At 44.1% G+C, this 23,926-nt stretch overlaps 1 protein-coding gene across 1 annotated transcript in view; it reads left to right on the forward strand.

Moving 5' to 3' along the window:
- GARNL3 (GTPase activating Rap/RanGAP domain-like 3) overlaps positions 1 to 23,926 on the forward strand; it is a 142,534-nt gene that overhangs the window by 67,850 nt on the left and 50,758 nt on the right. The window contains exons 6-12 of the mRNA XM_008585920.1: positions 939 to 1,003; positions 3,511 to 3,574; positions 7,749 to 7,775; positions 14,741 to 14,816; positions 15,475 to 15,573; positions 17,744 to 17,847; positions 23,345 to 23,453. Coding sequence (XP_008584142.1) covers positions 939 to 1,003; positions 3,511 to 3,574; positions 7,749 to 7,775; positions 14,741 to 14,816; positions 15,475 to 15,573; positions 17,744 to 17,847; positions 23,345 to 23,453 — 544 coding nt within the window. The remainder of the gene's footprint in view (positions 1 to 938; positions 1,004 to 3,510; positions 3,575 to 7,748; positions 7,776 to 14,740; positions 14,817 to 15,474; positions 15,574 to 17,743; positions 17,848 to 23,344; positions 23,454 to 23,926) is intronic.

Consider the following 23,926-nt stretch of genomic DNA (forward strand, 5'->3'; position numbering starts at 1 on the left):
AAAAAAAAAAAAAAAAAAAAAAAAAAAAAAAAAAGATGATATGGGCCGGCCCCGTGGCACACTCGAGAGAGTGCAGCACTTAGGAGCGCAGTGGCGCTCCCGCCGCGGGTTCGGATCCTGTATAAGGATGGCCGGTGCGCTCAGCGAGTGAGCGGGAACCGGTCTCCACATGGGATCCAACCCCTCGGCGGGAGCGCCACCGCGCTCCCAAGCAGTGCACTCTCCAGTGCGCCACCGGGCCGGCCCTTCCATGAGCTTTTTGAAGTACCCTCATAAATCTATATCATCTCTTTTTAGACAACTAGAAAGAGAACAGCACTCATTGGTGTGGGGTGCTTTGGACAGGGGCTGAGTCATTTGGGCAATTCTTCACTCATTTCCTTTTCAGTCACCTCATATTTAGTGAGTACTTTCTATGAGTTACCACAGTGAGTGCTCATTTAAAGGGGAGAAAATAGGCTTTAAATAAGTAAACACAGATAAATATAAAAGTACACATTTTGAAAACCTCTCTGAAGGATTCAGGTGACTTCTAGTTCAAAAGGTCTTTGAGTTGGAAATATTATGTTTTAGTCCCATTGAACATGTGGAGACTGTTTTCTTCTTATGGTCTTTGAGTCTTATCCGATTCTTGGCTCAGACACCAAACCCCCTTCTTACTTGGTTCAGATGAGTCATCAGCTCTCCACAGTACCCAGGACACTGAGGACCCAGATGTGGAAGATTCACGCTTTAATCCATAAATGTCAGCATGGGGGGAATCATGGAAGATACTGTCAAGCCTGAGCAAGAGTTTTTTCCAACAGAGAATATGTTTATTCACATACATGCCCCTTGAAGAAGACTGGACATGGGTTTCTCTTAAATGGCCAGATGAGGCTCTTAAGGAGACAGGAGTTGCCTAACTTCTCACTGATTTGGTGTTTTGACTTTTCCAGGGTACCCAGAAAATATGCCTTCCCTACAGTCCCACAAAAACGCTCTCCGTGAAGTCCATCTTAAGGTGAGTACTGAGTAGAAGCCCCACAGCAGGAGTAGGAGGTCACGATGCATTGTGTTTTCCTGTGATCATTCTGGCATTAGCTTTCCAGTTCCCCAAGCCTTGACTGTGTGCCAGACGTTTTGCTAAGCACTTGACGTGCATTCCCTCCTGTCATCGTCACAGCAGCCCTGTAAGGCAGGTACCATTACTGTCCCCATTTTATAGATGGGGAAATGGGGGCTCAGAGAGAAAAGGCCAGGGTCACACACAGCTGGTGTGAGGTGGGACTGAGGCCCGAGCCCCGGTCCGGCTGATCCCAAGCTCTGCTCCCAGCATCTCCCTATACTGCATTAGTTGCCTGCTTCTTGTTTCTTGCATTCACTAAGATAATTTGGTTTGTAAAGAAAATCAAGAAATATATTTTTTCTTTCCTTTTTCTACTTTGAAATAGAAACCCAGATGTCAGCAAAGGCTTCTTGGAGAAGAATGTGCTTATTCTTCGCCAAAGTTAAATGAACGGAACATCTGGTTGCTCCCCACTCAGCCACCTCTCATGCCACCTTCCCCCAACCTCTTTCTCATCTCTCTCCCCTGCTTGGGTGGCACCCTCCCCTAGGGAATGCCACCATTCGGATCCAGCCTGCTGCTTTGTCACCAGCAAGATGTCACATCTTAGACATTTCTCTCTCTCTTTTTTTTTTGGCAGGTGGCTGTTATGGGGATCCAAACCCTTGACCTTGGTGTTATAACCACACTCTAACCAACTGAGCTAACTGTCAAGCCCTACATCATAGTAACAGTAGCTTCTGTTTGTCAGGCACTGTGCTAAATACTTTACAAGCATTCTCTTAGTAAATCTTTAAATTAGCTCCATGAAATAGACCTATTATTATCTCCTTTCCACTTATCAGAAATCAGAGCCTCAGAGAGATGAAGGGATTTGACAGAGATCTCACAGCTGGTAAAGCACAGAGCTGGGATTTAAATCCAGGTCCATGACTCCAGGGCTTGGACTGTTGACCACTAATGCCGTATTGTGTAAAGGATAAAGCAAATCCAGTGCCCTGATGATTTCCTCTTTGTCTGCAACTAGGTGGTGGTAGGAGATTTGTTTTGATGTTCGCAGGTGACACATAATAGCTACAACTCATACTTACCAAAATGTCTCATAGAGTGACATACCTGAGTCTATCAGTGAGGGATTGCATCTGGCTCATTAAAAGGCACCAGAATTAAAAAGTAAAAAACTGTATATCCCATTTTCAAGCTTGATTTGGTCTCCAAATTGCAGACCTTCTCCTGTCTGCTCTAGGCCTTCTGATTTTTCTCCTGAGCAGTCTGAAGCCTGAGTTAAGAAAGCATCAACAAAGAGGTTAACATTTTTGGTGAGCACAGAAATATCTGGCTGCTTCTAAGAAGCCATAGATCTTAACTTGCTTTGAGAGTAATACTTTGAATTGTACTGGCTTACAATTTCTGTGAATCTTATCTTTTTCCCCTAAAAAGAAGTTACTCTAGCTCCTTTCTTCTATATGTTTAAAGAATAGGCGTTGTATTTAGTTATAATTTCATTTAGTTTTATGAGCAGGGCCTTCGCTTTTCCGTCTACCACTCATAGCCAGAGCAACATACTGCAAGATTTTTAAAATGTGGAAGACTAAAACTTCTACAGTTGCTTCCAAAAGATGAAAAGATTTTGTTTTCTTTTGTTACAAGCATGAACTTGGAAATTCTTAAAAGGAAATTAAAATATAAATACTGTGGAATCAGGTAAGCCTGGGTTCAAGTCCTGACTCTGCTGTTTACCAGCTTTGTTATCCTGTTATTTAACTTCTGAGCCTGAATTTCCCATCTTTAAAATGGGGATAAAATAGTACTTACCTCACAGGGACTGAATGAGATAATCCATGAAAACCATTTAGCAAGATACCTGGCATATAGTAAGTACTCTGTAAATATTAGTTCTTATCATTTTTACCTTTCACTTCTGAATATTGGAATTCTAGCTGAAAAGGACCTTAGAGATCATCTAGTTCAACCTCCTTGTTCTACCTCCAGAGGAACTTAGGTTCAAGGAAATTAGCATGGCTCATCCAGAGTAAAACATTAAAAAGTAGTCTTTTTAAGGACAATCTTTTGGCAGAGGAATTGCCAAAGAAAGAAAGAAATATCAGTTAATCTTAATTGCATTTCATCACTTTTCTAGTAAATAAAAATAAGAATCTGAAAGATTAGTCAAGGTTGCCTGAGACAGATGTTCCTGATTCCTCTCTCCCTCTCTTATTACATGGGTGTCATTAGGCGGCAGTTATGTTAGTAAAATACAATGTGGAGTTTGGTTACTTTCATGGATTCTTTCATTGATCACTCATTCCTTGATTTGTGTCTCCTGTGTGTGCCGGATCCCGCAGGGAATCCAGCTGTGATCTTCTAGGAGATGCTATTTAGCGTCTCTGAAGAACTGAGACTTGCTCCACATTATTTTAGTTTATACTGCACTATAGCTCATTCTGTCTGTTCTATTTCAGTGCCATGAATTTGGATAAGTTTGAGAAAGGCCCCAGGGAAATTTTTCATCCTGAGATACAAAAGGTAATGGAAAATTTTATCCTTCATTATTGTGTGAAATCGATCACACTGTTGGGATGGAACTGACAGGTCATCAGTGATCCCTAGCCTATGATACAGAGCTGAATTGCCTGTGCAGCTTGAAAAAATCATCATGGGAGACCCTCACAACTGAGATTCTGATTCGATGGGTCTAGGGTAGAGCCTGGAACTCTATTTTTCAGAAGATCCTTGAGTGATTCTTGTGCACAGCCACTAAGATTCGCTGGGCTTTGTGGTCCTCCATCCATGAACCAGGAAGGTGTATGTTCAGAAAGATCTTATTGGCTTGAAAGCCAATATTTTTAGTGAGTGATGTAGAATTGTGTGGCATGTGAAAGAGATTTTTTTTAAGTTAATAAAATATAAAATGTGGTTATTGAGCTCATATCCTTGTAGAACATGTGCTTGCCTATGTGCTGGGTACCATAGGGAATAAAAAGGTGTCCAGAAAGCCATTCCTATTTCGTTAGGATTTACTGTTAAGGGAAAACAGTCTGTCTTGGGAGAAAAAAAAAATTGGAGTCATAATCTAAGTAAACGTTCATCAGAAAAACGTCAACCAAACTTTTGTCTTGCAGTCATAATCAATTCAGCTTTGACAGTCTCCCCCTGAAACTTATAAACACAGCCATCAATAGCAGCATGCCTGTCATGTGTCGAAGCTGAGATCCAAGGAATTGGGTTCACCAGGGCTGGGTGACAAGGGAGGAGGCTGGAGAAGCAAGTTGGGATTCTGTCCAGGAGGCAGCAGGGAGCCAGTGGAGGCTTTAAGCAGAGGAGCATCATGCTTCAGTTTGCTTTTTAGGGAAATAAATAACTCAGTCTGAGGAGGATTGAGTGGAGCAGGAGCAATCTTTTCTTGCATCCCTTTTAAATACAGTTAGCTTTTAAAATAAGGCTATTGGGGCTGAGCCCGTGGCGAACTCGGGAGAGTGCGGTGCTGGGAGCGCAGTAGTGCTCCTGCTGCGGGTTCGGATCCTATATAGGGATGACCAGTGCGCTCACAGCACTCACTGGCTGAGCACGGTGTGGCTGGTCTCAAAAACAGGACAAATAAATAAATAAATAAATAAATAAATAAAATAAGGCTATTGGCTCTCAGCTTACCCCAAATACATAGAGTTGTGAATTTCCATATCTTTTGTTTTGATGTTGTTGTTTTTTGGTTTTTGGTTTTTTTTCCTTTTTTTTGTCTTTTTTCATGACCGGTAATGGGATCGCAACCCTTGGTGTCGCGCCCGTACCGCGACCGGCAACGGGATCACAACTCTTGGTGTCACGCCCGCACCACGCTCAACCAGTGAGTGGACCGGTCTCTATATGGGATCTGAACCCTCGGCGGGAGCGCCGCACTCTACCGAGTGCGCCACCGGTCTGGCCCTTGATGTTATTTTTAAAATAGTACCCTGCCTCAACCCCAGAAGGAACTCAGGCAGAAATGGGTGTGTTTAAGCAACTTTAAGCCATGCTTAGAAACTTTTAACTGTGCTTAAAAGTGATTCTTTATAGCAGATTTAAAAACAAATTAGAATTATAAATATCTCAGTACCAGTGTGCTTTTATTACTTCATTCATGCAGGTTATCATTCCTAATCCTTTCCTTCCTCTAGCCTGATGTGACCCCCGCTACCAACCCTGCTCTTCAGACTTGGCCCCAAAACCCACGGAGCCAACTCTGTGGTGCTTCTTTCTGCATCTTGCTGCTGAGCAAATTCCCTCAGCAGAGCTCATCTCTGCTCAGTCATCCTCATCTGCTTTCTCTCTCCCACAAAATAAAGAAGGGCAACAGAAAAAGATACAGCAACATTCTGCCTATTTATATCATAACTCTGTGCCTGTTTTTTAATAAACAAAAGATACTTTCATGCTTTCCCTACATTTGTGTTTTGACTTTTTTCCCTTAACAAGGAACCAATTCATAAACTCTCCCCTCATCCTGTGTGTGTGAGTGTGCACGTGAGTGTGCACGTGAGAGAGCCTCAGTAGCTGCCGTGTTACAGCCGCCTCCAGGCTTCTGTGGATTTCCCTTAGAGATCTTTGAGCAAAAGGCTTTAGATGTAGGGGAAAGAGTTCTTAAAAAATACAGGATCCAAAGAGTAAACAGAAAACAGACCAATTGCATAATAAACAAGGCATCTTTCCTAAGAGGGGAGGTGGCTGATGCTATTTTAAAATGTTATTCATCTGTTTCTGGCTTCTGTACTGTGGTAACATTTTTTTTTGACCAAAATCTTCCCAGAAGCAACGTGTGATTCAGCTGGCTTTAAATGGATAGAGAAACCTGGGTGTCTACACGTTTTTTCCCCTCTTCCATTCATCAGCTTTGTTTCTAGACAGTTGTAATATAATATGACTTTCCTAAGTGACCAGGTATTTTATAAAAATCTGCAGAACTAAATTTGAATTTTAAAAGCATTTCTAGATACAAAAAAAAGTGTACATGAAATCACCCTCTCCTAAATTCCGTATCTGATTATATGAAAAAAAAAAAATCAGTGTCAGCCCTAAATTAATGGTTAGTATCATACATACATCAAAAACAATGCCAGTAGGACTGTATTAAGAAACACCATTACTAGCCAAAATTATACCTTCTGGGCTAAAATACAAACTGGGAAACAGCAAAAAGAGGATTTAGCTGATGCTCAAAAATTCAGGAACAAGAATGTTTTAAAAACCTGAATCGTGTTAAGTGGGACGTTGGCAAACCAGGACAAATTGCAGGACCACCTGCTTCTGAACAAATATAATCCAAAATAAGGAAACTTCAAAATATATGTAACCTGACAGACTGTGACATCCCTCCTGCCCCTAGAGCTGAGTGTTTAGACTCCAGCCCCTGCGCTCAGCCAGGACTCCTTGATTTCTTTAGAATCATTTCTTCCCAAGGCCACTGAGGAACAGCAGCCTCTCTTACCAAGCGAGGGACTGGTTGCAAAATGTCCCAGCCCTAACACTTGCCCAACTAATGACAGTCGAGACGGTGACAGGTGTGAGCTTTTCCTTGTCACCTTGTCACCACAGCTAGCATGAAAGGATCGGTGACCTGGGTGTTAGAAGAACTGAGCACAAGATTCAGAGCTTACACCTACAGGCTGCGTGACCTTAACCAAGGCACTTCCGAGCCTCACCTGTGATTCAGGAGCAATTAACCTGCACCATAGGGTGCTTGAGAAGATCAAAAGGAACTATAGAAAGAGAGAATTTTGTAATGAAACGTACAATGCAAATATGAAGTCTCAATATAAAAAATCTGCAACATTATTTTATTTAATCCCAGAATTCAGAAATAATAAAGATGGCTGAGTTCTGAATGAAAGAGGCTTCCTGTTAAGTAAATTGAACTGCCTCACGCAGTTCCTTCCTAATTGCCAGGTCTCCCCACTTGACACAGCTCTTCCCCAGAGAGCCTCAGGCAGAAAGGAGGGGAGGGTCCCTTCAGCCTCCTCCGCCCTTGTCCCCCTGTGCTCTCCCCACGCAGCCATGGCTCACCCGGCCCGCTGCTTCCCCATCTCTGCTCATCCACTCTTTCCCTGTCAGAGCCTTTGGCCTGGGTGTCCACTTATCAACCAGAATCTTCTTTTCTTAGAAGTTCCAGAAAAGTGGGACTTCCATGTAACTCATTTTCAGATTTATAAATGGAGTGACTGAGAATGAAAAGGAAAGTAACGTAAGGTTTGTCAGACCTCTGTTGTGTGGCAGGCACTCCACGCACACTGCTCTCTATGACCGTCACAGGGCTGAAGGTCACAGGGGTGAAGATGGAGGTATTCTTGGGGCATGGATAAGGAAACAGAGACCCAAACAGGCTAGATGACTTGCTCCCAAACACAGTTAAGTATGTGACAGGACAAGGGTTCAAAGCCAGGATTACTGGGGTGCACTACTGCATGCAGCTCTCAGGAGAGGGTCTTATGAAGGCGCTGAGCTGTGCTCAGACAAGCCATAGGGGGAAACTGCCAAGACTCCTGTCTTTTGCCTTTGATCATAGTTTGGGTTTTTTTGTTTTTGTTTTCGTTTTCACTATAACCAATTTATTTTCAAAATGTCTTAACACAAAACAGTGTTAGTAAACTGAAGCTTGGCTTTCACAGAAAGTCAAAATAAAATGATTACCATTAAGCATGGACATAACTTTTAAAACTTTCTTTGACAGGACTTGCTGGTTCTTGAAGAGCAAGAGGTGAGTGATTTGGGGGAGGTGTTTGCTCTTGCTGAGCTCTGCCCCCATGTTCATAAATGTACTTCTCCCCTCACCGTGACACAGCCTTTCCTTTCAGTCAGACTTTTCCATGGCTTTGCCCAATACGAGCCTGTTGTCACTGAAAGATGTTACTGACATGGTTTGTCTAGGTATTTCAGAATTTTCTGTGCAGTTCACTATAAAGATATAAAAAGCTACTTAAATCTGCTTGGAAACATTCAAATGTTAACCTTGTGATCAGGGTGAGTAATGAAGTTTTAATTTTCATTAAATTAAAATAAGATGTTTGTGCTTCATTAGCACTCTGTTGATATACCAAATGCCATATTTATTTGAATGTTTTGCTCCCTGTTGCCCCCATTTAAAGAAGATATGTTGGGTTTTCTAAGTATATGATTAATATAGGGAGATATCCAAAATGTTATCAGTAGGCAATTGAGTAAATAAATTATAGTTTATGCCTATTTACCGCTCAGTAAATGGCAGTGTCATTTGTCCAGTTGCTCAGGACAGAGCTGGAAAAGTCCTTCATGCCTCCCTTTCTCTCACACCCCCCAGCTAATGCATCAGCACATCCTGTTTTCACTTTGTCATAAAATATCCCCAATCCAAACATTTCTCAGTGTGTCCACCACAACCACGCAATGACCCACCCCCATCATCTCCAGCCTGGACTGGGCAGAGTCCCCTAGTTCATCCCTGTGCTGCCATCTCACCCTCGCTTCTGCTTTTCATGTAGTATCCAAAGGGTCATTTTAAAACATGTCAAATCAGGCCATCCCTCTGCTCAAAACTAGTGGCTTCTCATCCCACTCCAAGTAAAGCCCCAAGTCCTTATCCTAGCCTGCTAGGGCCTGCATGACTGCTGGCTCTTCGGTCGTCTGCTTCACACTAACCACATGGACTTCTTCTACCCCCTCAGAAAGTGCCTGCTGTTCTCACCACTGGAGATGCTTGTCCCCCAGATGTCCTCAAGGGTCATGCCCTCAGTTAATCTAGACCAGTGCTCAAAGAGGCCTTCCCTGATCACCCTATCTAAAACAGCACACCCTGCCTCTCACCTTGGCCCCTTTAGTCTGCTTTGTTTTTTGTCTTAACATTTGTATTTTCATTTGTTTGTTTATTATCTGTCTCCCTCACAAGAACGTAAGCACCGTGAGAGCCGGGACTTACTCCGTTTTGTTCACAGCCGCATCCCCAGTCCTAGAACAGTGCACACAGAAGATGCAAAGTAAATATTTGTTGGTTGAACAAGTGAATGATTGATTGAAGGAGTAAATTACAAAATACTATGATGCCATTAAATAGAATGAGGTAGACTTCTGAGGTCTGAATGTCTGTGTCCCGCCAAGATTCATATGTCAAAGCCTAATCACCAATGGGGTGGTATTAGGAGGAAGGTCCTTGACAGGTGGTTAAGTCATGAGGGCAGAGCCCACATGAATGGGATTAGTGCCCTTAAGAGGCCAAGGGAGCTTCTTCACCCCTTCTACCCTGTGAGGATGCAGCGAGAAGGCACCATCTGTGAACCAGGAATAGGGCCCTCACCAAATACCAAATCTACTGGTGCCTCGGCCTTGGGCTTCCCAGCCTCCAGAACTGTGAGATATAAATTTCTGTAGTTTATAAGTCATCCAGTTTATGGGATTTTGTTATAGCAGCCCCAACAGACCAAGACATAGACCTTTATTTACTGGCATGGAAAGATTTCCACAACATGGTATTTGCTGAAAACAGCAACTCACAGGGCATTATTTAGAGTAGAATCCCACTTATGTTTTTATAAATGAAGAAAGATTTATATGTACATTCATTCATTCATTCACTCAACAAATATTTGTTGAGTTCCTACTATGTGTGTACCATGTACTGTTTGAGGCATTAGGTAATATGTTGATGAGCAGGACAAGGCCCTTCCGCATGCAGCTTATAGTCTGGTGGGGTAAGACAAACTAAACAAGTAAAAGAACATAAGCATGGAAATATAGATAGCCCCAAGAGCTGTGAAGAAAGTAAAACAAGGTATGTGATATGGTCTGAGTTGTAAGTTTTTTCATACTGAACAGACAGGGAAGGTTTCTCTGAGGCAATGATATCTCTGCTCGTTCTTGAACACGAAGGTGTTAAGTGCAAAGAAGGGGTTGAAGAATGCACCCCAAATTGGACCGGCCAGTGAGCTCACTTGGTTAGAGTGTGGTGCCGCTAACACCAAGGTCCAGGGGTGCATCCCTGTACTGGCCAGCTGCCCAAAGACACACACACAAAGAACGCACCCCAAATTGTCGGCAGCAGTTACTTTGGGCAGAATAGTGGAACTGTAGGGTGGGATGTGGCAGAGAGCTGACAAAGGGGAATGTCTACATTTTTATCGATTGTCCATGTTTGATTCATGCTTGTTGCAAAAGAATTCATGGATTCCATGTGTAATCTGTAAAAAGCAAAAAATAAAAGTAATCCACATTTCTGGCAAACATTTGAAAAACACAGAAATGCACAAAAGATAGAAGGAATCACAGAAATACTAGTTAGCATTTTGGTATATGTTTGTTATATTTTATCTTTTTATTTTTTTTTCGTGTCCGGCAACGGACTGCAACCCTCAGTGTCGCGCCCGTACCGGACCGGGACCGGCAACGGGATCTCAACCCTCGGTGCTGCGCCCGCCCCTTGCTCAGCCAGTGAGCGGGAACCGGTCTGTATGTGGGATCCGAACCCTCGGCAGGAGCACCGCCGCGCTTCCCAAGCGGTGCACTGTAGCAGTGCGCCACCGGGCCGGCCCATGTTTGTTATATTTTATATAAAGCTAGGATTGTACTACATATAGTTTTTATGTCTCAAAATTCATTAATTCCCAGATATTTATTGAGCACCCACTGAGTGCTTGCTCATGCCTGTTGTAACAAACAATGCAGAAATTTATCAATGAAAAATGCAAACGCTCCCCCCATATTGCCATTTCCACCCCCCTGGAAGAACCCTGGTTAACTGGGGTATATCCCCTCATGCTTTTCTTGGATCTCCCAAATTTTGAAGAATACATTGCTGATCTCTTTATTTCTCAACTGTATTTTCTTACCAAAGGGATATTTGCTTGAAGCAACAAGAGTCACTTGTTGTGACAACTTGAGGAGGTGTGAGCAGTGGTCACCATCCTTCAGAGCTTCTCAGAGAGCTGAGTGGCCAAGGCATTCCCATTTAATCCTGCAGCTTCTCAGCTAGGATATATTGGGAGCATTCATCCCAATTCCATACTGTCTAGTGGTAAACTATCACCTGCAAAGATAAGCAGGGAAACACTTAATAAGCAGCACTAGCAATGCTTCTGAAAGGTCACCTATTTGGTAAAGTGATGTTAGTGTCCTGAAGCCCATGCTTGGTTTGTCTGCTGCATAGAGAGGCACTCCCTGAGGGAACATGGCATCCCAGGCTGCAGTGCACACGGAGAGGATGAGAGATGTGTAGGAACACGTGGAATCCTAGAAATGTGGGGGCCTTGCCTTAGCAAAAATAACAAGGTGTCTAGTTTTGAGTAAGGTCATCGTTTCTCAGTTCCAAAGGATTCTCTGGAATCATTGGGACTTTAGTTTCCCCTCATACTTTACTTTTCTTGGAAGAGATATAATTCTTAGCCTACTATTAATTCCCAAGAATGTGGCTGCACATTCATTTGTAATCATGTTGAGTTTTGTCTCATAAAATTTAGAACTTCAAAACTTTAAATTCCATACAAAAGGAATGACATATATTACCTTATCTCTGTGTTGAGTGTCTGAGCAGGACTTAAGTCCTGAGAAACCAGAGTTCTGGGATTCCCTCTACCAGTCACCTCCCTCCAGGGGCACAGGTCTTGAGATCTTGAGAGCTCCCTTGCATCCTTCAGACCTAGTGCCACACATAGCTAGCAGCCGGCCTCAGGAAGCACTAATGATGTTTTGTTGAACATCTTGTAAAATGTGGTCTGTTATGCTCAGATTGCCCCAGATCAAACCATCCTCTCCTAAAACGTGAAATAACATTATATTAGTGATACCTCGATTTCTGGGAATAGATGAAGACTCAATGTTAGTCATGGATATCATTTGGGAAGTCCTAGAAGCCAAATTACCTAAATGAGGCACTATAGGTAGGTTCAAGTACTTAACAAGGCCTTGCAACACCAGTCTGTCTCAAGCAGGAGGGTTCCATATAATCTCCATCCAAAGCAGGAGGGTTCCACTTAATTTGTTATTTAAACTGGGACCTTTTTGAGAGTAATTATGAATAACACTAGGACAACAGACAAAACAGATAAGTTAGGGCTGTCTAAGCATACCTGGATGCATGATCTCCCTTCCTATACGTGACCTTGAAGATCCTGCGCCCTTGGTTTTCAGGTATCTGAAAGACCCCCATCCTGCAGCTCTCCATGCCGTACAGACTTTGTAGTTCTTCAGACTGACCCCTATAACAGATGGTAGAGACTTAAAGCCTTGCAACACCAGTCTTTCTGGAGTCTCCACCTGAAGCAGAAGGTCCTCAGCAAGTTCCCGTGGTAGCGTGGTGCCAATCTCAGAGCAACCCCAGAAAAGCTTCTAAAAGCTTTGGCCACTGATCAGGGGGCAGTAGGCCCCATCTCTGCTTGTAGCTCTCAGTTTTGCTTAACTCAGAACTGTCCTGAGAAGACTATGGCATGATATTGGCAAGAGCACTGTATCAAGGGTCAGGAGACCCAAGGTCCAGCTCCAGTCCTACTGTTCACTTAGCACCAGCCTTGGGCAAGTCTCTCTCCCTCCCTGGACTTCATTGTCCTGTCTGTAAAATGAAAGTGAGGACTCAGTGGACTGTGGGGTTCCTTCTGCTTCTAATAGGTTGTTAGTTCGTGGCTCATAGCTCTGGTCATGGACCTTGTCCTTCTGCCCCTGCCTTGCTAGCTGTCAGCTTGGCTGGACCTGATCCTGGGCCTCCCGACAGCCTCCTGGTTTGTTCCTCTAGTCCAGTGGAGACCCTGGACCAGCAGCATCAACATCACCTGAGAACTTGTTAGAAATGAAGACTTTCAGGCCCTATCCCAGACGTACTGAGTCAGAAACTCTGGGGGTGGGCCCCAGCAGTCTCTGGTTTAGCAAGCCCTCCGGGTGATTCTGATTCCTGGTCAAGTTTGAGTACCACTGCTTTAGTCCCTGTGCTGTTATTCTAAGAGGGTCGTCTGTCAGACCCCGAATTGCTGCAGATGCTTTTTAAGGGACTGTGAAGAATAGAAGGGGTGCCAGAGTCTTGGAGACATGTTACTGCTATCATCACTTCCGAAATAGAGAAAGAATAGTTACAGACTCTACAACCCTAATGTGGGTAAAGGTACCTGACAAAATTCTAAGAAATTTACCAAAAACTGGTTTGTGAGGAAGAAGTGATCATTTGGAGGCAGCTTGTTAATCTGACCAATTTTGTTACTTTTCTCACTTATTATGCACACTGTCACTTGTGCCATGAATATTTATTAATCTTCTCCAATGTACCTGGCACCGTGGGCAGCACCACGGACGCAATGGAAAGTAAAACGTGTATGACCCCTCCTCCACGGGACTTAGGTCCTAGTGGTACAAGAAGACAGAGGCAGGTTCAGTACAAGAACCACAGAGCGTGGACAGTGCTGACGAGAGGACAGCAAGGGGCTCCGGCGGAGAGTAACAGTGGGCGGAGGGGGCTTTATTTCAAGAGATCAGGAAGGGCCTCCCTGGAAGTGGACACGTGAGCTGAGATGTGCACGATGGGAAAGAGCCAGCCATCCAGGGGACTGTGGAGAGTTCCAGGGTTGGGGACCCACTTGGGAGCGTCCTCCCTCTTCCTCATTCTGTGTAGAAAACCACAGTTTCTGATGGGTGTGCATCTGTCTCTCTGGTGTGTTGACGACAGAAAAATGTTTAGAAGCATGACCTCAGACTCTTGGATTTTCAGACTCGCAATTCTCCCAGATCCAGCTGTCCTGAATCTGGCATTCACCTTGACCTCCCACCTCTGACCCACTGGCTGATGCTTTAAACACCGTTGTTCCTTGTCTGCCCCTTAATTGACCACCAAGAATTCTCCCATCTAGTGGTGGGTCCAACAACCTTGCAGAGGTTGATTCTCTTCCATCAGGTTTTTTAAAATTATGAAATAATTCAGGCATACAAAAAAAGTATAGAGAATGATATAATGAAGAGCTATAAACCCACTACCCAGCTTAAGAAAAAAAACATTAAAAATACAATTGAGACGCTGTTTACCACTCCCCGACCCCATTCCTCTCTCTTCCTCCCTGCCTGGTAGAAACTGCTCTTCGACACAGGTATTTACCATTTCCACAGGGTCAGACTTTAACTCGGTGTTTAAAGTTGAGGCTGGTGGGCTGCACATTGGTACTAGCCACTGCTTGCTGGGCTTGCTTTTTTTCCTGGCACATCTGTTTTGTGATTTCTTGAGATTAAATATCTTTAGGAATTGGGGGAAATGAGCTTTTAGTATAATTGCCTACAATTTCTATTTCTATTTCTAAAAGAATCCATAAGATACCAGCCTAAGATTTTTATGTTAAGCTTTGAATTACAATTAGCTCTCCTTTGCTGACAGGGTTTGGGCTGTCACTGACGGGTTGATTAGAAGATGGTGCTAGTCCTATGAGTTCCTGTGACCAGTTGCTTGCAGCACTGTTTTGCCTCCAGAATGGAGGCATCCTGCAAATGCCTTTAATAATGAAATCACACATGACCTAACTCTCATAAAAGCATATAATCTCGTCTGTAAGCGCTAAAAATCTATAAAAGTGAAGCAGTAATTGTTAACATTGGTCAAAATTGGTATAGACGGGAGGAAGGAATCCCCCACGTATCCATTCTGGTGGCTGTGGTCGTATTAAATAACAAACAGCATATCTCATGACTAAGCTTTGATGATAAAATTAACACCTGTTGTTGTCTTATTGTCAGGGCTCTGTGAATTTCAAGTTCGGGGTTCTTTTTGCCAAAGACGGGCAGCTCACTGACGATGAGATGTTCAGCAATGGTGAGTGGACGCCTCCTCCTTTCTGCTGACAGAACCTGTCTTGCCCTGTTGCTTTTGACCGTGGAAACTGAACTTGTCTGTTGAGTTGGAGTCCTTGATACAAGGACACAAGTTTTACAAAATTTCAGGGTAAATGTTGCAGGGCAGTTGTTGCCAGTTTCACTCATTTGGCAAATATTTATTGATCACCTAATTTGTACCCGTCATGCTCTGGGCACTGGAGATACAGTCTAGGTGGAAAAGCACATGGGATTTGGAGAATTTGGTTCTACACAGTCTCAAGAGCTATGGAAGATTTTTCTGTGGTTTTTTATGGTTGGGAGAATTATAAGATGATATCTCTTTCCATGTTAAATACTTGTTTATTATTAATGGAAATAGTAATAACGTTTTCACATTGCAATACTGAACACCTGCGATTCCAGTGTGGCAGTGATAAGGGTGGTTCATCTGGTTCTGTAGTTTTCCTTTCTTTGGATTCCTGGGAATCGTGGAACTTCCTCATGGTCCCCAAGAGGAAGGGAATGTGATTTCTCCATACTGCTTACCTACTGTACACGTCAGCAGAACCTGGTTAACTTTCAAGTGATTTCAGTACATAGAAAGTGAGGACTTAACTGATACCCGTATTTTCTTCACGTTTCACCTCTTCCTGCAGAAATTGGAAGTGAAGCTTTTCAAAAATTTTTAAATCTCCTGGGTGACACAATCACTCTAAAGGGCTGGACAGGCTACCGCGGCGGTCTGGACACCAAAAGTAAGCTTGCCTCTTGATCTATTCTGTTGTAATTTGTATAACTTTTGCTAGTCAGCCTGATCTGTATTTGAAGTTATACCCAAGATGGGGGGAAGGGACAGACGAGAGACAACGGGAGGGAAGTTGCCCTTCACTTCGTCTGACATGGGCACATTTGGCTTTGGGAGACTAAATCAGCCCTCGTGGCCCCTAGGAGATGACAGGAGTCGTGGTCTGCCCATAAATAGTTACTGTTTAGCACCCTCTGTGTGCCAGCACTGTGCTGGGCTCTGGGGATAAGGCAGTGGGTAGACCAACACGGGTCCCTGCCTTTCTAGGAGCTTGTGGTCCAGTGGACGAGACAGACATTAAACGGGTCATTACCCAGTAGGTTAGCACTAGAACTTAGGGGAACCAAGAAGAAAAAATACAGTGTGCCATCAGGACACTTTGCCTAATCTGGGGGATTAGGGAAAGCTGCTGAGGGAGAGGTGGTCCAGAGCAGGGGCAGTGATGAGTGGAGTAGTCTGAGTGTCTTGAGGGGAGAAGAGAATTCCAAGCAGAGAGACATCTGTGAGTTCCCAGAGGCAGGAAGGAACATGTGTTCTAGAAACTAAGAGAATACCTGGAGGGAGCAGAGGGACAGAGAATGATGTAATATGCACTGGTAAAGGGGAGAGGGGGGACCCTGCAGGGAGTTTGAGGTCACATTAATTATTTTGGACTTTATTCTAAACATGATTGGATGTCATGAAGGGGTTTTAAGCAGGGGAGTGGTGAGATCAGATTTGCACTTTTGAGCAGGAGGTGTGTGGAGAATGTTCTAGAGAGGAGGACGAGGAGGAGCCAGCTGAGTGGCTGTTGCAACAGTCCAAACAAGAGGCAGGGATGGGCTGGAGAGGAGTGGTGGGTTGGAAGGTAGAAGACTGGACTAATTCAAGAGCCATTTCAAAGGCAGAGTTGGCAGGACCGTGGCTGATTGGAGAAAGGACTCACAGACCTGCCTGGGATGGCTGGATGGGTGGCAGCACCAGCACTGAGATTGGGAGCAATGCAGAGGAAGCATTTGGGGGACAAGGATCTGAGGGGGGCAAGGTAGATAAGATCACATGTTTAGATTTGGACTCACTTATGCTGTCTTATATTTGTACATATAGCATTTCTAGCTTTTTCCTGTGCTCCTATTTTAGTTGTTTTATTTGAGCTTCACAGTCAGTCCTGGAAGTAAGTCAGGCAGGTGGCATGAGGCCTAAATGTGATAGGCTTCAAATCCAGGTACACTTACCTCTGGGAGCCTCAGCTCCCCGCCAGCCCACGATGGCCTCACTTCACAGATGCCGAATACAGAAGGGTTTAGCAATTTGTGAGAAGCGTGCTGTGAGCACCTTAACTGACCCATGCGGGATGAGGGACTCGGCCCCAGCTGTCAGCCCCAGCTTCACCTAGACAAACTGTATGTGCACAGGTGAATTCTTAAATGCCTGCACGTTCGTTGAAGCCAGCTCTCAGCCTCCCTGTCCTGGTCCTGCTTACCACACACCGAGCCCTCAATATAGCCAGGCATTCTGTGTAGCACTTTGCAAATATAATCTCATTGAGTCTTCCCAACAGCCCTAGGAGTTAGGTACTATTTTTATCCCCATTTTCAAATTAACAAACTAAGGCTCAGAGAAAAGCAAGATAATTTGTCAAAAGTAACATAGCTAATGAGAACTTGAATCCGAGTCTGCCTAGCTCCAAAGCCCATACTTTTAATCACTATATAATTCTGCCAGAAACATCATTTCCTTTTGTTTTATGGGCATAATGATTCGTATGTCATTTTGTGTTAATCTCATCCTGTACACCCACGGCAAGTGGAAGGCAAGGGATTGTCATACCTTACAGACGTTACAACGTACTCTCCTTTTTCACCCAGACTTCTCATGACCTCCTCCATTGTGAGGCAAGGCACAAATCAGCCCATGAGCGAGCTTAGTGAGGAAGAAGAGGTCCTTCCACGTGGGTAGGACTTGTGTCCAGTGGAGAGTTGTGTAGCTAATCCACCGTCGCTTCCGTGCAGGCAGACAATCCAGAATGACCTTTAGGAATGTACTAACTGTGTACTATAGTCCCCTAGTCTGCAAATAAAAATGATTTGCGTATGGCCTGAGAATCCTGTGTCCACTAACTGCATACTTGTATTTTACAGATGACACCACAGGGATACATTCAGTGTACACTGTGTACCAAGGGCATGAGATCATGTTTCATGTTTCTACCATGTTGCCATATTCCAGAGAGAACAAACAGCAGGTACGTGTGAACACAGGCTCTCTGACAACACACAAACCATCGAACAGTGACCTGAATGTGGAGAGAAAGCCCGGTGGTTATGATTGCGCAGAATCAAAGACTGTGCATCTTAATATATGGGCCAAACTTCAGCTACCAATTTAGGGATGATTGTTACAGTCTGTGTATTTGAACTTTTAACAGAGCCCGGTGGTTATGATTGCGCAGAATCAAAGACTGTGCATCTTAATATATGAGCCAAACTTCAGCTACCAATTTAGGGATGATTGTTACAGTCTGTGTATTTGAACTTTTAACAAGCCTTAGGAAGAACTATTCTCATGCTATCACCTTAAAGCAAAAAAGGATCAGAGGTAACAGTGTGCGTGTGTGTTTGTGTGTGAACATGTATATGTATGTGCGTGTGTGTGAATGTGGTTTACAGACTCTCGAAAGACTGTTCTGTATATACATTGCCTCTTCTCTGTGACTTCTCTCAATCAGACTTGTGCCTTGTCAAAATGAGACTATCTGGGGCATAAAATCAGTGGATCCTGAGTAATGGTGGACAAGTGGTGTTTTCAGAGTAGCACAGGAGGTTAACATTGAATGTCTATCTCAATAAAGCTGTTTTTAAAAACAGGAAAAAAAAAAATTGAATGTCTGCCTGAGCTGTGCCCTGTTGGGGAAAAACTCTACCTGAGACACTCTTCACCCACCCGAGAAGGTGCCATCTTCAGAAGAAAATTTTCCACTCATTGGAATTTAGACATAACAAAGACACATGCTGCTGTTTTTTGAGGGATTGGGAAGGGGAGTCCTTTTAACTTTATATGAGATTCTTATCCCTTTTCTACACACTGAAGTCATCTGTATAAATAAATACCACTAACATGAATGGGCAGTTATTTAGCAAAGGTTTGTGAGAAATATGATCCTAGAGAGAGTATGTAGTGGGGCTTACAAGGCTTTTTTTGAGCACATATATAGTTCTTATTTCAGTGAGAGAGAAAGACAAAGCAGGTAAGTGGGCTGGGGGGTGGGGTTTCAGTCATGGGATATGAAGGTGTTTTGGAATTGTAAGGGGAGGGGCAGGAATTGCTAATTCTGTTTGATGGTTTGGGGCCTGGAATAAGGAGTTGGTGGATTGTCTTGTAGGCAGTGGAGATCCACGGGAGGTCTTAAGCTTGTTCTGGATTTAGAAGAATAACTCTGGTAAAGGACAGGTTGAAGCAGGAAGTGGCTAGGCCCAGGAAGGCTGCTTAAGTGGCTGAGACTTACTATCCGCAGAGCATCTTCCTTTGTGTGGTTCAGGATACCCATATTATTACCCAAACTGTCTCTGGTAGCTGAAGCTCTTAGGATCTTGGGATCTTGTGGAGAAGAGAGACCAAGCCAGTCTTCCCAATCATAGTCAATTGTATTGACCTCTTACACTTCAACAACATCAAAAAACCTTTTACAATCCTCCCCAACTCCAACCTTTTCAGCCCTGTACATTCACCAAAACTGCCCACATCTTATGACAGATGGGGCATTAGCCAGAGAGAGAGGAGGCACTGATGTGCCAGTTCAACCTTTGCCCAACTCAAAAGTCTTTCTCACAAGAGGATCATTAATAACCTTACCTCTTGGAGAGACTGTTAGCATATTAAGGCATGACAGCACTCACCAGGAACACTAAAATATTCCCAGATGGATTCTGATGTCCTCAGGGTAGTGTGTGGGTCCTCTCCTTGCCCAGAATCAGTAGATATGAGAAAAGGGAAAATTACGAAACTTGTTTTTTCATGCAAGATTATAAAACTTGTATCTATTGCCAGGACTATAATGCAGGTGGGAAGAGAGACAAAAGAATGCAGGACGATAGCAAGCCACAGCAGTGCCTAAACTTGAGAGCAGAGAAGGACTGACTGTGAGCCTTTCTCCGTCCCTGTGATGGTCCCTTGGGGGCCTAAGGAAACAGCTGAAAAGTTAGAGGCCAGCCTCGCTCATAGAATCTTGGTGGCTTTTTGAAATCCTCGTATCTAGAAAACTGGTGGAACAGTCTGTGCCACTTCCCAAATATGGTTTTAAAAAGCAAGCCTTCACAAAGGCTTTGTAGGTTCTGGTATTACAAGAGCTTCTTTGATCTCTCTCTCCTCCCACCTCCCCCACATACCAAACCATGACGCGGGCAGCGGGAGGGGTGCTGATGTTTACCTCTCTGGGGCCCCATCGTCCTAACATCCCGGGAGGTCCAGCACCACTAACGTCTTCTAGTCTCCAAGCACTCCAGACCCCAACACAGCATTTACTGCCTGCTGAGAGCACAGGTTCTGCTGGTAGCCAGATTCGGGCAATGAACAAGCTCGGTGATGTGGGAACAGGATGTGCAGGGCCGTGCCCTGGGGCTCAGTTCTGGTCCTCTCCTCTTCCCTTTCTACACTCATTCACTCCCTTGATGATCTCATCCAGTCTCGTGACTTTAAATAGCTTTTATATGCCAGTAACACCCAAATGTACATCTCCAGCCAGGCCTCCCTGTGGGACTCCAGACTCAGTTACACATTCCCCTTCTCGACCCATCCACTGGGCCGGACGCCTCAAACCTCCTGTCGACTTTGTCAGGAAATCCTGCTGGCTCTGCCTTCAAATACATCCAAATCTAAAATCTGACAACTTCTCTGAGGCACTGTCCTCTTGAATTACGGTTCCTTTCTGGCCTTCCTGTTTTTACAAACCTTGTCCCTGACAGCCTGTTTCTCAATCCAGCAGCCAGCATGACTCTCCAAAACACAAGTCAAATCATGTCACTTCTTTTCTCATACTGTCCTGTGGCCCCTACTTCACTCGGGGTGGAGCTGGAATCCTTACCATGGCCTTGCACAGCCCCTGGTACTACTTCTCTGGTCTCACTGCCCACTGCTCTTCTTACGTACTCCAGTCACATTGGCTTCCTTTCCTGTCCTCAGTGTCACCAAATACTGTTGATCTTCCCTCTGCCTAGAACTTCCACCAGGTACCCACTGGGCTACACGCTCACCTGCTTCAGATCCGCTCAGATATAGACTGTGAACCTGACCCCGGGGATTGTTCAGAGCACCTGCCCCAGTGCCCTTACGCTGCTCTCTTTTTCCATGGCACTTACGTCCTTCTAATGTCATGCATATTATTTAGCATACTTGTTTATTATGCTCTCTCTGTGTTTTTGTGGTCCCTGCCAGAGTGTAAGTAAGAGCAGGGATTTTTGTCTGCTCTGTTCCTGGCATATACAAGGGCGCTTCAAAAAGTTCATAGAAAGATTTGTATTATCTTTCAATTCTATTTTTCTGCAAACTTTTTGAAGCACCCTCATAGCAGGAGCTCAATAATTCCTTTTTAAAGATATATAAAAGCTCATTGAGACGTAACTCACACGCCATGCTGTTCACCCTCCTACAGTACCGTGTGGCCGCAGCGGCTGCGCCGTGTCACGCTGCCACCAGCAGCGCACAGGAGTCTAGTCTGCCTCGTCCTCACCAACGCTTGCTTTCTTCTGATTTTTTGGTTTTTTACTAATAGGCATCCTAGTAGGTGTGAAGTGGTATCTCATTTTGATTTGCATTTCCCTAATGATTAGTGAACTTGAGCATCTCTTCATGGGCTTATTATCCGTTTGTGTATCTTTGGAGAAATGTCTATTCAAGTCCTTTGCCCTTTTTAAATGGGTTTTTTGTTGTTGTTGCTATCGAGTTGTAGGAGTTCTTTATATATTTTAGATATTAACTTCTTATCAAATATATAATTTGCAAATACTTCCTCTCATTCTGTGGGCTGCCTTTTAACTGTTGATAGTGTGCTTTGATGTACAGAAGTTTTAAATTTTTATGTAGTTCAATTTATCTGTGTTATCTTTTTTTGCCTGTGGTCTTAGTGTCATACCCAAGAAATCATTACCAAAAATAATTACTTTTTGAATTTAATCGAATTACTAGAACCTTTCTAAAGCTTAGTTCCCTAAATTGGGAAATGGGAACAATATCTTCTATGACTCAGTCAGGGACCCTGCTCTGCGGGAGCTTTCAGTGCAGAATAGGGGACATGAGACATGGACAAAAATCACTATACAAAGCAGAAACTTAGAAGCTCCATAAGAATGGCATCAGAAAAGTGCTGTGGACACTGAGTGACAAGGAAGGTGACATCTAACAGAGATCAGGGAAGGCTTTCTGGAGAAGGTGCTCTTTGTCTGGGCTTAGACAGAAAACCAGGTTTGAGATATTAGCTTATCTATTGCTACATAACAAACCAGTCTAAAACTTACCAGCGGCAAACGACCAATTTATTCTCTCTCATGGCGCTGTGTGTTGATTGGGCTCAGCTGGCAAGTTTTTGCTGGTCTCACTTAGGATCTCTCATCAGTTGCAGTCAACTGGCAGCTGAGCTGGAACTATCTGGAGGCTGGGTGGGGACACTGGAACAGCTGGCCTCTCTCCTCCATGAAGTCTCAGGGCTTCTCCTCTGCCATGGCCTCTCAGTGGTCTCCTTGCACTGTACAGTAGAGTGGCTGGACTTCTAACATGTGGCTCAGGGCTTCTAAAAGCACATGTTCCGAAAGCAAAGCAACAGAAACTGCCGGGCTTTTTAAAGGCTGGGCCCAGCACTGGCCTAGGGTCCCCTTTGCTACATTCTCTTCTTTACTGCACTATTTGGCCAGCTGTATTCCAAAAAAGGGCAAGTAAATGCTACCTTTCAGTGAGAGAGTGACAAAGATTGTGTGACTATCTTTAATCCGCCACAGACCCGGAGCCGAGAATACAATGGATCCGTAGAAACAATGAGTCATTCTGTTTGGTCAATTAGGCAAAGGTCTAGAACAGGGGCCAAATCCAGCCTGCTGCCTGTCTTGGTACATAAAGTGTCATGGGAAAACAGCCACGCCCAGTTGTTTTTCTATGGTCTTTGGCTGTTTTGTGCTACAAGGGCAAGCTGCATAGTGACAAAGAGACCATATGGTCCACGAGCTGAAATATTTCCTGTCTGGCCCTTTACAAAAAAAAACAATTGTTGACCCCAGGTCTAGATCGATTTTGAAGGTCACCTGGAGTGAGATTAGGTAGGGCCATTATTCTCACCGGTATGTGCTTCAGAACTAGCTGCTGCATAAAATACACCTGCTGGAACCCCATCCTCTGGAATTCTGATGCCTGCCTCTCTTTTGGGGCTGTGAATGGCAGGCTGAGGAGAGGGTAAGTTGAGGTACACCTGAGCAGAGCTAGAAACTGGGAGAGAATGGAGGCGAGGGTGCTAGTTAGGAGGTTTTTTAGAAGGGTAGACAAGCGGCGATGCAGGCCTGAACTGAGAGGGGAGCAGAGCAGAGGGACAGGAGAGCCAGGAGACCAGCTGCCCAACCACGGGAGGCAAGAAGTCAAGGATGGCCGAAGTTCAGGCTCTGCGATAGCTGCTGTGGTTTGTCGTGGTGTGTCGTGGTTTTTAACTCTGTGAATGCGCTGTGTTTGAGTGGCTCTCTCAGTGATGTTCTTCATGCTTACCACAGGTGGAAAGGAAGCGCCACATTGGAAATGATATTGTCACCATCGTGTTCCAGGAAGGAGAGGAATCTTCTCCTGCCTTTAAGCCTTCCATGATCCGCTCCCATTTTACACGTATCCTGGGCCTTTGTAAATGCTCCAGTGTAGCGGCCTCATTGGACTTAAAAGGACCTCAAACCAAATGTTAGAATTGACTTGTTTTGTATTGCTACAGTCTTAGATTCACTGATTTGAAATTTTTCCTAAGCATTGTATTTTTCCCTCTTCCTCTCTCTATCCGTGGGAGTAGTAGATGAGTTAATTCTCAAAGAATTCTTGATTTCTGAAATATCTTCCCTTTCCTTGGGTAATCTATGAAATGAGGGAAACATCCTACCATCCACCAGTAATAAATGAACTGGAAGCATTACAGATAGAGAATCCTCTGAGAAATTTGCTTTAGGTATAAAAACATGCAAGTTAAGATAAAAAACCGAAGTAATTTTCGACTCTAAGCACTGGTAATAGTTGCTGCATTACCATCTCTTGAAATTTAAACATTTTTATTTGCTTCCCCAAATCCCTGTTCAGCTCATATTGCCAGCGAA

The sequence above is a fragment of the Galeopterus variegatus genome, unplaced genomic scaffold (genome assembly GCF_000696425.1).
Source record: "Galeopterus variegatus unplaced genomic scaffold, G_variegatus-3.0.2 Scaffold3761, whole genome shotgun sequence".
NCBI classification, from domain to species: Eukaryota; Metazoa; Chordata; class Mammalia; order Dermoptera; family Cynocephalidae; genus Galeopterus; species Galeopterus variegatus.